The sequence below is a fragment of the Rana temporaria genome, chromosome 1 (assembly GCF_905171775.1).
Source record: "Rana temporaria chromosome 1, aRanTem1.1, whole genome shotgun sequence".
In the NCBI taxonomy this organism is placed as follows: domain Eukaryota; kingdom Metazoa; phylum Chordata; class Amphibia; order Anura; family Ranidae; genus Rana; species Rana temporaria.
In genome coordinates this window covers 387,515,032-387,532,272 of record NC_053489.1, presented here as the reverse complement: position 1 = coordinate 387,532,272, position 17,241 = coordinate 387,515,032, and the positions used below count along the sequence as shown (strand labels likewise).

The 17,241-nt window shown below is 44.1% G+C and overlaps 1 protein-coding gene across 2 annotated transcripts in view; it reads left to right on the top strand.

Moving 5' to 3' along the window:
- LOC120911933 (PML-RARA-regulated adapter molecule 1-like) overlaps window positions 1-17,241 on the top strand; it is a 125,779-nt gene that overhangs the window by 13,158 nt on the left and 95,380 nt on the right. For both annotated transcript variants that reach the window (XM_040322565.1, XM_040322564.1), the window contains exons 4-5: window positions 2,403-2,466; window positions 8,614-8,667. In XM_040322565.1, the coding sequence (XP_040178499.1) occupies window positions 2,403-2,466; window positions 8,614-8,667 (118 nt within the window). The remainder of the gene's footprint in view (window positions 1-2,402; window positions 2,467-8,613; window positions 8,668-17,241) is intronic.

Below are 17,241 nucleotides of genomic sequence, written 5' to 3'. Positions count from 1 at the left end.
CCGTCCACGAGAGGGGCTGGCCTCCATAGACTGTGAAAGCTGGGATGGAAGTGACGCATTCTGCGTCATGACGCCAGGAATGACGTCAGATGCGAAGCACATTGCGTGGCGTTGATGCGCTATGGATCCCTCCCAATCTCCCTAAACATCCCACCCAATGGGGGCAGATGGGAGGGGCAGAGGGAGGACATACAGGGCACATTGCAACTTCTGGGTATGACAACAGGAGGAGGCGTGTGGTACCAAAACACAGACAGTCCCCATTAGACTGCAAAAACAAACAAATGCCGCACAACTCGTGGGCATGATGAATATGTCCCAAGTGAACACAGGGACCCAAATGAGGTGCATGGCCACAAAGAGGGAACCAGGACCACCCACACAGGCAGCAGGGGAGAACTGCCAACTCCATCCCTATTAAAGTGTAAAGAGGGGGGGACTGTGCATGAGCACAGGTGGGACAAAATATAGAAAAAAAAGTGGAATTTGGGACTTTGAATTAGGTTTTAGACAATGTGGGGGTAAGTAAAAGGAAACACATGTTTGTTTGACAACTGTCTTTCATTAAACCATGCTGTCTGTTGCTTAAAATATTTTTTTCCAGCAAGAACTTGTCTATGTGGTCTTTTATATAAAATCTCCAGTATCTTCCCGACTATAAAAGTTAAACTAACAGATCTATAGTTACTTGGCAAAGACTTTGATCCCTTTTTAAATATGGGCACCACATTGGCCCTGCGCCAATCCAGTGGTACCATTCCAGTCATTAACAAGCCCCTGAATATTATAAACAATAGCCATGAAATGACAGAGCTCAATTCTTTTAGTATCCGTGGCTGTATGCAATCTGGTCCAGGTGCTTTATCCACCTTTATTCTGTCTAAATATTTCTGGACCATATCACTTTTGAGCCATTGTGGATCATTTGGGGCTTTGTCACTACCACCCCCATTATAGACATGAGCTCCTTTGTATACACAGAGCTGAAGAAAGTATTTAATAAATCTGCCTTCTCTTTGTCCCCAGTCACCCACTCCAGGTTATTTTGTAAAGGGCCTACATTCTCAGACCTGACTCTTTACTATGAATATATTTCAAGAATATACATTACACAGCCCCCACGCCTCTGGACCCCTTTACCTTACACAGCCCCCCCCCAAACCTCCAGACCTCTTTACATTACACAGCCCCCCACACCTCTGGACCCATTTACATTACACAGTCCCCTCCACACCTCTGGACTCCTTTTACATTACACATCCCTCCCACACCCCTGGACCTCTTTACTAAGTGATCCTAGAAACCAATTACCTGCTGGTTAACTTGGAAAGTTAACTCTGGCAGCTCACAGCTGTCTATTCAGTGCTACTGTTTCTCTCTCTCCCGTTCTGCCTCCTTGCTCCCCTCTCCTGTAAGTGAGCAATGGAGGCAATCTGGCGGCTGGCCCTGGGTGTCATTCCTCTGGCGGGTGTCAGCTGGTGTGGCCCGCACCCCCTACACCCCCATAGCAACACCACTGCCTGCATGATCGCAAGGAGTGGGTTGGAAAAGTGGTGGGGCAGTAAAGTCCTGTTTAAAAAAGCCTTAATTTTATTTCAAAGTAATTCTTACAGCACCTTTATATGATAGTTTTATTAAAGTCTTATCGGCACTGAGCTTAGGCAGAAGGTATGAAAGCATATTACACTTATGTTCTGCCCTAAAGAGATTTAAATGATAAGACTCAAATAATGACTGAGACATAAGTGTACTATTATAACAGCTCAAGAATGGATATTTATATAATTGCAAATGTGAATTAGTAAAAAAAAATCCTCTTAAGGCTCGTACACACGATAGGTTAAACCGATGAAAACGGTCTGATGGACCAAACCGATCGTGTGTGGGCGCCATAGGTTATTTAAACTTTGGTTAAAAAAAAAGCAAACTTGCTTTAAAATTTAACCAATGGATTGCTAACCGATAGGTCAAAACCGATAGTTTATTATGCAAAACCATCGTTTAAAAAAACAGTGGATGCTCAGAATCAAGTCGACGCATGCTTGGAAGCATTGAACTTCGTTTTTTCAGCACGTTGTTGTGTTTTATGTCACGCGTTCTGACACGATCGGTTATTTAACCTATGGTGTGTATGCGTGACGGACCATCAGTCAGCTTCATCGTTTAACCTAAGACAACTGTCCTTCAGACCGTTCTCATCGGATGGACTGATCGTGTGTACGAGGCTTTACTCTCCTTGATAAAATGATCCTGCAAGATCTAGAAATCTTAAACACTGCACTTATGGGCCTTTCAAAGTTTACCATCATTCTTTCTGTGTCTTCATTAGAGGGTTTAAGTGTGTGCATTGTTTATATCAATGACTTCATATTTACATTTTTGTTATTTCTTCTAAATTACAGATGAAGTTTATGATGATACGGAGCTCATATCAAATACATTTCCTGCTATGCCAGCCAAAGCAAAGTACTGTTTTACTAAATTCTTGTGTATTGTTAAATGTTTAGAACTATGGAGTTGAGTGCATCATTTGGTGCAGTTCTGCATAGAAACAAATCGGCTTTTTTGTCATAGCTTAATAAAACAAGCTGCACCAGATTTTGCACTCTCCAGTTTCAGTATATCAACTTCTGTGTGAATTGTATCCTATATCACCTGTTTTTTTAGTTTATTTAAAGTGGACCTTCAGTCATTTTTTCAACTTTCCAGCTGTTAAATCTTCTGCCATTGTTGTTTTAACTTTGGATAGTAAAACTAAAACTAAAACTAAAATATTTTTTTCTGGCAGTAAAACCTTATACAGCCCACTTCCTGTTTTTTGTCTGGTAAAAAGCATAGGCTTATGGCATCATGCACAGCTCTCTCTCTCACTCTCGTAAGAATTTGTCAGGAAGGGATGGGGGATGAGTCATAAGAGGGCAAATGAGAGTGGCAGGTCTGCAGAGCTGGAGGTGTGTCTCTGTGTGTCTGTGTAAATCCAGGAAGTGAACAGGCAGCAGCTTCCACTGCCCACAGTTAAAATGGTTTCAGCCAGCATATTTAGCAAATACAGAATCATAGTATATATAAAATATTATGCAAAGTGGTTGGAGGGAAGCTTCAGAATGGCAAATATGTTTTTATTACAAATTATGTCAGCAGACTGCAATTCCTCTTTAATAAGACAAAGATTAGTCTGTATAGTGTTGAATACCAGAATAACCAATGCAAAATCCTATTTTACTGCTCTGTTAGCACTAAACTGGCAGAAAGTAGGTTCTCTATTAGTTTTCTAGAAGAATAATTTCACCTTTTGGAACATGTTACATGTTTCACTCGTATTTAGGGTGCTGCGGCCAGTGGCGTCATTCATTTTTTTTGTCACCTAGTGCAGTAAAACATGGTGTCAGCCCCCCCCCCCCCCCCCCCCCGTTTTCTGAAAGTGCACCAAAGATGCAGCATGGGGGACTTTTGGTGCGCTTTCAGAAAATTCAGAAAAAACGCACAACCTAATAGAAATCTATAGTACTGCAGCTATAACTGTAGGTAAAATGTAGGAAGACACCCATTACATTACACAGCCCCCGTACCTCTTGACCCCTTTACATTATACAGACCACACCTCTAAACCCCTTTACATTACACAGCCCCAGCACCTCTGGACCCCTTTATATTACATAGCCGCCACACCTCTTGACCCCTTTATATTACATAGACCCCCACACCTCTGGACCCCTGTACATTACACAGCCCCCCACACCTCTGGGCCCCTTTACATCACACAGCCCTCCCACACCTCTGGGCCCCTTTACATTACACAGCCCCCAAACACCTCTGGACCCCTTTACACTACACAGCCTCCCCCACACCTCTGGAACTCTTTACCTAACACAAGCCCCCCCACACCCCTGATCCCCTTTACATTACACAGCCCCCCACACCTCTGAATTCCTTTACATTACACAGCCCTCACACCTCTGGACACCTTTACATTACACAGCCCCCCCACACCTCTGGACCCCTTTACATTACACAGCCTCCCCACACCACAGAGAGCTTGATAAGCGGCCTTGTAGTTTATTCACAAGCCCTGAAATATGTAAACAGCCATATGCAGATACAGGCTGAAATCTTCAGGGCTTGTTTGCAGGAGTCTGGCATTGCACCCCTGATCCACTGCTTTCCAGGCTCCTTAAGAAAAATATAAGAAATGTACATTTTTGTCCTGAAAAAATATATGCATTTATTATTTTTTCCCAAAAAGTAAACGTGTCCTTTTACGATCTACACCAATAAATCATACATTTAGTATGTAAATCCCAAGTAGTATATGTACTTTATGTATGTACATAGATAGGAAAAGAACGCAAGAATCCCTTGGTATTATTTACATTGGAGCTTATAAAATAGAAGGAATCGTTTTTATAAATGTCATGGGGCTGTGCAGAAATTAGTTCTTTGTTTAGCTGCTGTAGCCATTTAAATTGCAGTAAATGAATGTATAACATAACAATGAACTTCTCTTATGTGCTACCTGGTATCTGGTTGACTATTATGTTACGAGAAGACATCTGTTCACTCTGAACTTGCAAACATTTTCGATTTTCAACACATTCCCAAAGATTCAGCTAATATGTTCTCTTTCAAAGTGCTGACTTCAGCACACAATCCAATCAATATATTTTTTTTTTTTTACATCAAAAAAGTTTTTATTGAGCAAAACAACAATTTACATGGTATACAAAAAAAGCGTTCAGGTACAGTGAGCATCAGGTGGTAATAGAATGCAAAGAGAAAAAAAAAAAAAAAATTTAATAAAGTGGGCCATACAGTATGGAGGAGCATGACATGCAGTAATAAGTATTCTTAAGTGTCTAGGAACAGGTTAAGGATGAATTCAGCCACTTGTCCCATATCTTTTCATATTTGGCCGGGCAGCCCCTGTGGGTATAGACCAGTTTTTTATACGGTAGTACACTGTTGACCTCTGCCAGCCAGTGAGAGAACTCTGGGGGGTCCGAACGCATCCATACCCGTGCTATAACCTTTCTAGCTGTAAACAGTGTCTCATGCAGGAATATCTTTAGAAACTTATTCATCTCTGCATCCGGGAATATACCCAGAAGGCATGGTTTTGGCTGCAGAAATATGGGGGAACCCATCTTATCATACAGGAACTTCACCACCTGTTCCCAGAAGGCCTGGATCTTAACACACTGCCATATCAGATGGAAGAAAGTACCCGTATCCCGGGCACACATTGGGCAAACATTGGGGAAGTCTCGTCTGTATTTAGAGATCCTGAGGGGTGTAAGATAGGCTCTGTTCAGGATAAAGGTTTGTGTGAGGCGGTCTGTCAGCTTAGGGGAAACCATTTTGCATGCATCTAGGGCATCGCTCCATTCATCATCTTCCATTGGACCCACCTCCCCCACCCACCTGGACTTCAGGGCGTAGGTGGAGACCGTCGCGCTCGGGAGCGTGATCATGGTGTGAAATTGGGTGATTGATTTTTTTGGGTCAGGGTACTTAATTGCGGCCATCAGGGGATTGTCAGCCAGTACCAGGTCGTCCTGGGGAAACTGAGCACGAAAGGCGTGTCGCTGTTGGGCGTAGCGGAATAGCATATGGTCAGGCAGGTCGTACTCAGCTTGCAGTATATTAAAGGGTTTAAGTTTTCCACCTCTAGTGACGTGTGACAGATAGTATATCCCCCTAGAACTCCACATTTCAGTGTCACGGATGCGCTCCAGCTCCGGTAGGGCAGTGTTGTGCCACAGGGGGGTGTAGACTTGCAGGGTCGGGATGCCCTGCTTGTCTGAAACCACGCTCCATACCCTTCTGTAGTGATACAGCAGGGATTGTCGGTCCCCCGTCGGTCTCATCCCCCCCCCCCCCCCCCCGTTATTGCCTCTAGGGGGTCGCCCGTCGACTGAGTCCATGCAGGGCACAGAAGCCTGAGGAATCTGATCCTGTCAGTCTTGTCTACATGGAATAGCTGCGACAGTTGGGCAGCTAGGTAATACGCGTTGAAGTCAGGTAGTGCCAGTCCAGCCAGGTCTGTGGGGTTTTTTAGTTTATGCCAGGGGAGTTTGTGCCTCGCCGAGGCCCAGATGAATGGTTTGAGGAGGGCCTCCATCTGCTTGAAGCACCGAAGCACCAGGTAAACCGGCGAATGCCATACCATGTATAAAATCTTTGGCAGCAAGACCATTTTCACTAAATTTATGCGACCCGTAACTCCCAGTGGGAGACAAGCCCAGACCTGAGTTCTCTGTTTGAGCATAGCATACAGTGGCGTGACATTCAGTGAGATATAGTCTGCCGGGTCTCTGGTGGTTCGGATTCCTAGGTACTTAATTTCAGCGACCCTTTGCAGAGGGAGCAGGGCCCTATCACCAGTCACCGGGTAGCTGTCAAGTGGGAGAATTTGGGATTTATCCCAGTTGATTCTGAGTCCCGAGAAAGCGCCGAAGCGCTCTATCAGTGCCAGAGCCACCGGGAGGGAGTCAGTAGAGTCGTCCAGGTATAGCAATGTGTCGTCAGCATACGTACTTATTCTTTCCTCCACTCCATCCCTCCATAATCCCGTTATGCCAGGGTGCGTGCGTATAGCAATTGCCAGCGGTTCCGCCGCCAGTGCATACAGCAGCGGCGACACAATCAATATTTTTTTTACTTTGTTTGCAATTAGGTATTCTTTGCAAAGTGACTTTTTACTTTATTTTACGTTATTCAATAAGATGAGTAAAAATTACTGTATTTTTCGCACCATAAGACACACCTAACCATAAGACGCACCTAGGTTTTGGAGGAGGAAAACAAGAAAAAATAATTCAGAACCAAATGGTGTACCAAAATATGTACCAATGCCCATGAAATGCAGCCTGAACATTGCCATTAATGCAGCCTGACCTGTGCCATTAATGCAGCCTGACCTGTGCCATTAATGCAGCCTGAACATTGCCATTAATGCAGCCTGAACTGTGCCCTGTGCCCTGTGTGCCGATCCTGACCTCCCTGGGGCCCTAAGCAAAATGACATGTCACATTAAAGTTGAGAAGCGGGGGGGCTGCCGAAAATGACATGTCACAATAAAGTTGAGAAGCGGGGGGGCTGCCGAAAATGACATGTCACAATAAAGTTGAGAAGCGGGGGGGCTGCCGAAAATGACATGTCACAATAAAGTTGAGAAGCTGCTGTCGGAGATGACATCTTACATTAAAGTGAGAAGCTGGGGGGTGCTGACTTCTTACCTCTTCTCCCATGCAGCCAACGAGTTGAGAAGCGGGGTGAGGGGGCGAAAATTACTTCTTCTCAGGCGGGGGCAATTTGGGGGGCCCTCCACAGCTTTGTATAGTGAGCCTATAGGGCGGATCGGCCCAGTCTGTGCCATTAATGCAGCCTGAACATTGCCATTAATGGATAACATTTAATTAAATTTAAAACACAGTCCACTTTGCTGCAAAGATAGTCACTGGCTGCCTGCAGGAAGAGAAATTACATATCATCACTCTGTACAGCTCTGCACAGCACAGGGAAATGCATTGTTTCAAATGATTTCAAGGTAAAACTGTGCTACTCCTCAGTGATGAAGAGTGGAGGAAAAGGTTGGAAACATGCAGAAAGAAGGAAGGAGAGATTGTCCCTAAATATGTGCTTCTGGAAATGAGAGCCAAATTCATTACCCTGCAAAGGGTGATTTTCTAAAAGGAGAGAGAGAGAGAGAGAGCTCTCTCTGTCTGCACACAGTGACAGAGCAGAAGACGGAGCTGCAAATGGAGGAGAGGAGCAGGTGGATGGGTTTTCCACAGACAGGAACTTTTTTCTGTGCCCCTCACTTAGTTCTCATGATATATGGTGGCGGGGGGCGGTACCGGCAGCGGTGGGGGCGGGGCCTCATGTATATTCGTTCTATAAGACGCAGGGACATTTTACCCCACATTTTTGGAGGAAAAAAGTGCGTCTTATGGTCCGAATAATATGGTAATTATGAAAATCAATATTAACTTTGAAAGTGGCTCTACACAATGGGTTGTATAGACATTTGTGTCCTGTTTAAAGCAGATCCAAATCCTATATAAATTACATTTAGTTAGCTATAATACTGTTTATTACTACCAATTGTTTTTTGTTTTGTTTTTTTGTTTTTTTATATGACCTCCTGCAGCATATTTGCAGCCATCCCCTGTCTACATGTTTTTATTCCAGTGATCGTTGCGTGGCATTTGTTAGGGTGGGTTTTCAGATGAAGATAACACAAGACCTTGTCTGCTTAATGTGTGTTGAAAGGCCACTTGTATTTTTCATCAGATATCAGGCTGTAGGAGAACATTTGGAAGACAGATATAGAGCATTGTCACCCAATAAAAGGATATATCTAAATTAAGGCCATGATGGGATCACCCTGTATTCATTTGTTGAAAGCTGCAGATTGAAACATTTTGAAAATTACATTTTAAATAAGCGTATATGAGATTTTATATATACTATAAAAAAAATTGAGTTTTCGATTTATTTTATGGATTACATTTTTTTTTTGTTTTTTTTTAGCAATTATTTTAACATATACCTTCATTCTGCAGGTTTAATTCTAACAATCTATTTTTTTATGTCTTCTTTGTTCAAATGAAGATTTCAAAGTGGTTATACTACAAGACTGTTTGAACGAAAGACCAGACAAATAAGGTATAAACTGAGTTTATCAATCAATGTATTTCTGTAATAATTATCTCAATAACTTAGTGCCACTGATTTTGAAAGACTGTTGGTATGATACATGATTAGATGTGCATAACATTCAATGGAACCACATGCAGGAGTACAGTATTTGCAGAATAACAAAAAAAAATTGTAAAACAAATAACATGTCAACAGGTCATTGCATATACAGTATAAATGGTGCAGCGCTATTGTCATACAATCCGCTCCACTGTAAACCACACTAAATTAATCTGTGACTTGATGAAACAAAAATTGCAAAGTACAATAAAAAAAACATATAATCAAAGTCTTTATAATGTGTATAAGCCCAGGTTCACACTGGACTGCGGGAATGAAGCCGTGCGAGTTCAGCTGAACTCGCACAATTTCACTCCCGCGTCAGTGCAATTTTTGGCCGCGATTAAAGAAACATCTGTGCAGTTTCTGCACCAGGTGAATAGTACTCTCACCTCACTCCAATTAATTACATGCTTTTCCCCAGATACAACTCAATTAAATAAATAGGCAGAAAACAGAACTTGGCAAAAATATGGCCGCTGCACTTTATTGGTTTTAAACACATTACTATCCTTTAATACTCTTTTATTATCAACCAAATTACATCATAAATTCAAATAAACATCAGTTCATACTACTCAGTTTTTAGAACTCGAGCAGCAGTACCACATTATTTATATAACCAGTCCCCACAAGCCAGACTTGAAACTCAAGGCTGGCCCCACCCCAAAGCCGCAGCCGTCTCAATACTGGTTTGTATGCCTAGATTGAAAATATCCACACCCACATATGAAATGTGGACCCCATCTCGCCTGTACAAACCTGGGATACCACCTTCCAGATCCACGTGCCGATAAGATAACCAATCGTGGGCATGAACTTCTCCAAAGCTCTATTAATTCTCTTCCGCATCTACTCCATGACCCTCCTTAGGTAAAATCTTTCTTCTAGTCTCTTATCATGGCTGCATGTTAATTTCAGGGACCTTAAAATAAATTGTTTATTACAGTTACTGAAGTCACCTTTTGATATATTTGTATATTGTAATCATAAGCCCTCTTACTTCTCCAGAGCAAATATCTAATCCATATAATCGATCCTCATAGCTGAGGTCCTTCACACCCCCCTCTATTAATTTTGTTCCCCCTTGCTGAACTCTTTCTAATTTATCAATGTCTATTCCGAGGAATGGTGACCAAAACTAAACTGCATTTTGAAGATTAGAACCAACCAGTGTTTTGTAAAGGGGCAGATTTATTGATTCTTCTCTGGAATGTATGCCCTTTTTATTGCATAGGAGTATTTTGCTAGTTTTGTTAGTTGATGTTTGGCATGGAATGCTATTGCCAAGTCTGTGATTCACAAGCACCCCCAGGTCCATTTCTAAAAATACCAGTTAAAAGGATCTGAACGATAAACAAATTAATGACCAAATAACACATTCAATTATTTTAACATTTAAAATAAATAAATTATTTCAGCTTTTTGTATTGCAAAGTCATTAAATACTTCAAAATACCACTTAAAGGGGTGGTTCCCCCTAAAACAAATTTCTAACAATACATTCGTAAGACCCGTTACACTGCGGGTAGGCTGGCTTTTGTTTTGTTTTTTTAGTACATACCTCGATCTCGGCGTTTCGTCCCTTGGCGGTGGGCGTTCCTAGTTGATTGACGTTCCTCCGACGGGCACATACGCGACGTCACGAATTTCCGAAAGAAGCCGAACGTCGCTGCGCAGGCGCCGTATAGAGCCGACTCTATACGGCGCCTGCGCAATGACGTTCGGCTTCTGTCGGAAAGTCGTGACGCGCAGTATGCGCCCGTCGGAGAAACGTCAATCAACTAGGAACACCCACGGCCAAGGGACGAAACGCCGAGATCGAGGTATGTACTAAAAAAACAAAACAAAAGCCAGCCTACCCGCAGTGTAACGGGTCTTACGAATGTATTGTTAGAAATTTGTTTTAGGGGGAACCACCGCTTTAACTGCTGTACTACATAGTTGTGTACTGAAACAATATGGATTTGAGGATGTTCCTTTCTGAGACTAGGCTCTTCCTTTTTTTACTCCTCTGTTTTTCCCTTTCTCCTTTCCCTTCCTGGTTTTCGGTTAACCTTGTTATGTGAGAAATGGAGAAACCTTTTACCATGTTACTATTATCTTACTGACAAGTAACATGATTTTCTTATTATAAGTTTAGTTTTTCTACCTTGACAACGCCTGTTAATCCTAGCACTTTACTGAACACTGCAATTTGCCTGTTACACTTCTTTAAATTGTATCTATTTTTAATGCACCTGGACATGTCTCAATGTACTCTAACTCCATTTAGGTATGACCTTTCATATTAAATCAAATCAAAACTAAATTGAGAAAAAATCAAAGTCTCTATTTTTTAAAAAGTCTCATTCTTTTCATTTTTTTATGAGCATTCTGTTGACTCATGTGGATGTGCTCTCTATACTGTTATATGTTTTGTAATAACAATTAAACTGGAAAAAAAATATGAACAGTTTTGAAGGCTGCATTACAACTGTGTTTTACTTAGGCAGAGAGGCTTACAATCGAATCTCCACATGAGAGTATAATGTACTGGTTCGAGGTGTCAGTATACTTGTTTGATATATAGGTATTATTTCTCTCTTAACAACATCTATCCACCTGGCTTGATGGAAACAGTAATTTGCATTTAGTTGCACAGGTACACAAAAAGTTGTGGTGTTGATTTACATCAGTAAATGAGGTAAAGCTTTACTTTTCAAAGAATGCCCAATCACACACAAGAAAAATAAAACACCACTTTTTTGCACATGGTTAGAAGCTCTGGAGCAACTGCATTTGCAAAGTGTGCAGTCTATATGCCTTTATTTAATCAATTACATTGTGTAAGTGGGTACTTTAGAAAGTCTGTGAGACAAATGCAATAGTAGTGGGTGCAGGGAATAGGGGTATTAGGCAAGCTAAATGCAGCATGCCAAAATAGCCGAACTGATTGTGTCTGGCTTAGTGCTCTAGTAAGCGCACAGTGTACCTTGGTGACAAACATGGACAACATTGCTAAAGGAAAATAATGCCACAGCTTTGCGGCTGTTAGTGGGAGGAATAACATTTTCCGCAAATGGAAGAAAATGGAATGTCAAATGGAAGAAAGAAAAAATGTCAAAGCATTAGTGGTGTCAGTTGTAAGAAAAAAATGAGTGAGTGAGTGAAAAACTTATATAGCGCAACACATGCAAACTGAATCGCCTGAATTCCCGCCTGAATTCCCGAAGTGAACTTTTTGCCCTCAGAAGAGATGGGTTTTGATCTTTCTTCTGAAGGCCAAGTGGTTCACCTCCAATCGGATTCTGGTTGGTAGAGCGTTCCACAGTCTAGGTCCTTGGACTGCGAATCTTCGTTCTCCTTTGGACTTGTATCTGGCTTTGGGTATCTAGAGTAGATTTTGGTTGGTGGATCGCAAAACGCGATTGGGGTTGTGAGCTTTTAGTTTTTCGCATAGATATTGGGGGGCATTTCCATGAACACACTTATGTGTCAGACAGAGTGCCTTGAAAGTGATTCTGTCAGGGACTCACCTCCCAAAATCGTCAGCCCAGCATTGGGCTGAGACAGCGGCGTGCATCAGCGGGACGCGCGCGTGCGTCAGTGCGTGCACGTGAACCCTCCTTGGCGCCAAAACGCCTTTAAAAGCTCAGTCCTTGCTTCCTGCAAGTTGCTGTCTGATCTGCAGTCCCTGATTGAACTTGAACCTGAGAACCTGCTTACCTGATTTGAACCTCTGATTGAACTTGTGACCCGGCTTGTTTGACCATCCGTACCTCTCCGATCCTGACCTCGGCTTCCATTGACCACCTCTTCTGATTGACCTACCATTGCCAGACCTTCCTGCTTGTACCCTGATTACTCTTCTGCCTGCTGCACCTGATTACCTGAACCATCTGTTGTGACCCGGCTTACCTGACTCCGCTTCCGTCTGCTATCAGTGATCCAATCACCTTCCAGCCTACCCGTCCAGAGGAAGTCAGCACCTGCTTCACCTACCCAGCACGCCGGCACTCCTACCCCGCCAGGCTCCTGAGTCTGCTGTTCCCAATCCGGCAGCTCACGAGCCGGAGCGGTAAGAGAGGCCTTCTCCTACCATCGGGCTCTGGCTACCAGGTACGTGATACATAACAGTATCAGACAGCCATGACAGAGCCCTCAGGAATGGCCCCGGCCATGGAGGAGATTTGCAAACACCTCGCATCCCTCACACAAGCTGTAAAGAACCTACAGGACGGCTACATGCGACTGGAAGGTCAAGTACAGAACCTATCCGGAGACACAGCTTCTACATCCGCTGCCAGATCATCTCCATCGGCCTCTGCTCCATCCGTAGTAATGCTACCGCCCGAACCCAGAGTTCCGATGCCAGAGCGATTCACCGGGGATCGTTCCAAATTCCGGGATTTTCGTAATGCCTGTCAATTATATTTTGCCCTTCAACCAAGGACTTTTTCCCTAGAAGCCACTAAAGTGGGATTTGTGGTTTCTCTTCTTCAAGGAGAGCCCCTAGCTTGGGCACACCGATTATTGGAAGAAAATGGCACCAACACAGAGACTTTACTAGCCTTTTTTCGGGTCATGGCACAAATGTATGATGATCCTCAGCGGACTACCACTGCCGAGGCCGCCCTGCTCGCACTTCAACAGGGCCGCCGAGCAGTGGAGGATTATGTCACGGACTTTCGCCGCTGGAGTGCGGACACTCAGTGGAACAGCGCAGCTCTGCGACACCAGTTCCGCCTGGGACTTTCAGAGGCCTTAAAAGATGAACTGGCTCGCATCGGGGTTCCTGATACCTTAGAGGATTTGATCGACAAGGCTATTCAGATTGATCGACGCTTACGGGAACGACGGACCGAACGTTCTTCTCATTTAAATCGTCCAGTTTGGGTCACTACCAAAGCACCCATGCCTGCATCCCGATATCAACCACCTGTCTGCCCAAGTCCTGCCAGCTCCCCTCCAGATACTTCTGAGCCTATGCAACTCGGAGTCATGCGACCCACATTGCCTCCAGAAGAACGAGCACGCCGTCGTCAACTGAATCTATGCCTATACTGCGGTGAGCCCGGTCATTACGTCGCCAACTGTCCCACCAAGATGCGTAAGTGCCATTCCTCTGTTTCTCTCAACGTTTCCGCTCTCCCAGTCAATACAAACCACCTTGCTCTTTCTCTGTCTTTTCAGCTCCAAGGAAGAACGATTCCGGTCAACGCAATTATTGACTCCGGGGCCTGCAGCTGCTTCATTGATGCCGCCTTTGCCAACCTACACAATATTCCTCTTCGAAGGAAGAACTTCAAACTTTCCGTTTTTCTAGCTGATGGATCCCACATTAAATCAGGACAAGTAACACAAGAAACCCTTCCTCTACCCGCTACTACTTCCGCTCATCATAAAGAATTATTAATTTTGGATGTGATCTCCTCTCCTCTTTTTCCTGTAATTCTTGGCATTCCCTGGCTCCGGATTCATAACCCTCAGGTTGATTGGTCCTCTGGAACTTTGCGATTTCCTTCTCGGTACTGTCAAGAATATTGTTTACCTAAAGTACCTAGTTTTTCTCCCACTCTGCTATGCCTGAACACCGATCCCAGTTTACTCCAGTCCGTCCCGGAACATTATCACGAGTTCCTCGATGTGTTCAGCAAAAAGGGGGCCGACTCCCTACCACCCCACCGTCCTTATGACTGCCCGATAGAACTGCTTCCTGGGGCTGAGATCCCTTTTGGGCGCATCTTTCCATTATCCGAGAAAGAACAAGATGCTCTGAAAATTTACATTGATGAAAACCTAAACAAGGGATTCATTCGGCCATCCACCTCACCGGCGGGTGCTGGAATATTTTTTGTTGCCAAGAAGGATCAAACCCTTCGCCCATGCATCGACTATCGGGAGCTCAACAACATCACGGTTAAAAACCGATACCCGTTGCCCCTAATACCTGAATTATTCCAAAAACTAAGATCCGCCACCATTTTCACCAAGCTGGACCTGAGGGGGGCTTATAATTTAATTCGCATCAGAGACGGTGATGAGTGGAAAACTGCCTTTCGCACTCGGTATGGCCACTACGAGTACCTCGTCATGCCTTTTGGGTTATGCAACGCTCCTGCTACCTTTCAGCATTTCGTCAACGACGTGTTTAGAGACTTTTTAGACATCTTCGTCATCGTCTACCTGGATGATATACTGGTTTTCTCTGGCTCGTTAGACAAACATCGGGAGCATGTCTGCAGAGTTTTAAACCGGCTCCGCCTGCACGGCTTATACGCAAAGGCAGAAAAATGCGAATTTGAGTTACACACCATTCAGTTCCTGGGCCTGGTGATCTCCCCGACGGGAATCGAGATGGACCCAAAGAAAGTGTCTGCCATTCTGGACTGGCCAGTACCTCTAGATAAAAAGGGGGTACAAAGATTTATAGGATTTGCAAATTTCTATAGACGCTTTATTAAAGGTTTTTCTTCCATCGTGGCTCCCATTACACAACTCACCAGACAAAATTTCCGTTTCCACTGGAACTCCGAGGCTCAGAAGGCCTTCGACACCTTGAAGGGACTCTTCACTTCTGCTCCGATCCTCAGTCACCCCAACCCGGTTCTACCTTTTCTCCTTGAGGTGGATGCTTCTGAAGTCGCTGTAGGGGCCGTTATATCTCAACGACTTGGGAACAAGGACTTAGTACACCCGGTGGGCTTCTTCTCCCGAAAACTCTCCCCTGCGGAGAGAAACTACGACGTAGGTGATCGTGAATTATTGGCCATCAAGGCCGCATTAGAAGAGTGGAGATACCTGTTGGAAGGTGCTGCACATCCAGTACTAATTTATACGGACCATAAAAACCTGGAATATTTAAGAACTGCTAAACGATTGAAACCTCGACAGGCCCGCTGGGCTCTCTTCTTCTCCCGTTTCTGTTTCCACATCACCTACCGTCCTGGATCAAAGAATGTCAAGCCAGACGCTCTATCCCGAATGTTTGACAACCCAAAAGACACCTCTACCCCTGACACCATTCTTCCAGAAAACAGCTTTCTGCTATTACACGCCGATCTTATATCATTACTTAGAGGAGCGTCATCTGAATCTTCAAAACCTGCCAATATTTCTCTAGAGTCCAGAGATGGATTATTTTGGAAAGGAAGCCAAATCTTTGTACCTGAAAAGACCCGAGTCGAAGTTTTAAAACATCTGCACGATCACCCACTGGCAGGACATTTTGGGGTTCGCAAAACCCTGGAACTAGTACGCCGCACCTTCTGGTGGCCCGGCTTGGAGGATTTTTGCAAGTCCTATATCCGATCTTGCCCTATCTGTAACCGGAACAAGACACCCCGAAACCAAGCTTGGGGCCTACTGAAACCACTACCTGTACCCGATCGACCATGGAAAATGATCGCCATGGATTTTATTGTAGAACTTCCCTGCTCTGAGGGTTGTTCTGTCATTTTTGTGATTGTGGACCGTTTGACCAAAATGGCCCATTTTCTTCCTTTAAAGAATACACCTTCTGCCATTGAGACTGCTCGTGTATTCATTAAAGAAATCGTCAGACTACATGGGGTGCCCTCCAACATCGTGTCAGATAGAGGAGTTCAATTCACCTCTCGGTTCTGGAAAGCTCTCTGCAAGACGCTACAGATTGAACTTGCTCTATCCTCGGCCTATCATCCCCAGACCAATGGGCAAACTGAAAGAACCAATCAGACTTTGGAACAGTACATCAGGTGTTTTACAACGTTCTCCCAAGATGATTGGGTGTCTCTGTTACCCCTAGCAGAATTTGCGTACAATAACGCCAGTCATTCTGCTACGGGGCAATCTCCTTTTTTTGCCAACTATGGTTTCAACTTAACCTTTTTACCAGACTTTCTTTCAGAGTCCTCAGTTCCGGCTGTACAGAGCACTATGGAGTTCCTCAACCGCAATAACCAACTGCTACGGGAGACGGTGACCAAGGCCCAGGCTGACAGTAAGAGGTTCTTTGACAGGAAAAGGAGAGGTGAGCTAGATCTGAGACCGGGGGACCAGGTATGGCTTTCTACGAACAATCTTAGACTAGCCTGTCCATCCAAGAAATTGGGACCAAAATTTTTGGGACCCTTTCCGGTCAAAAGAAAGATCAATACAGTTTCATATGAACTATCCTTATCTGATTCTCTTAAAGTGCATCCTGTGTTCCATGTCTCTTTGTTAAAACCCGCAGTTCCAGATCCTTTTCCTAATAGGGGGTCCAAACCTCCCGAACCGATCCATGTCGATGGCAACGAGGAATTCGTGGTAGAGACTATCCTGGATTGTAGGAAAAGACAAGGACAAAACCAATTCCTGATCAAGTGGAAAGGTTATGGACCAGAAGACAATTCCTGGGAACCCGAAGGTAATATCCATGCCAAAAGACTAATACGTGCATATGTTCTCGCTCACCCTGACAAAATGGCCCGACTGGGCATCCGGAGGTTGCCCCTTGGGGGGGGGCAATGTCAGGGA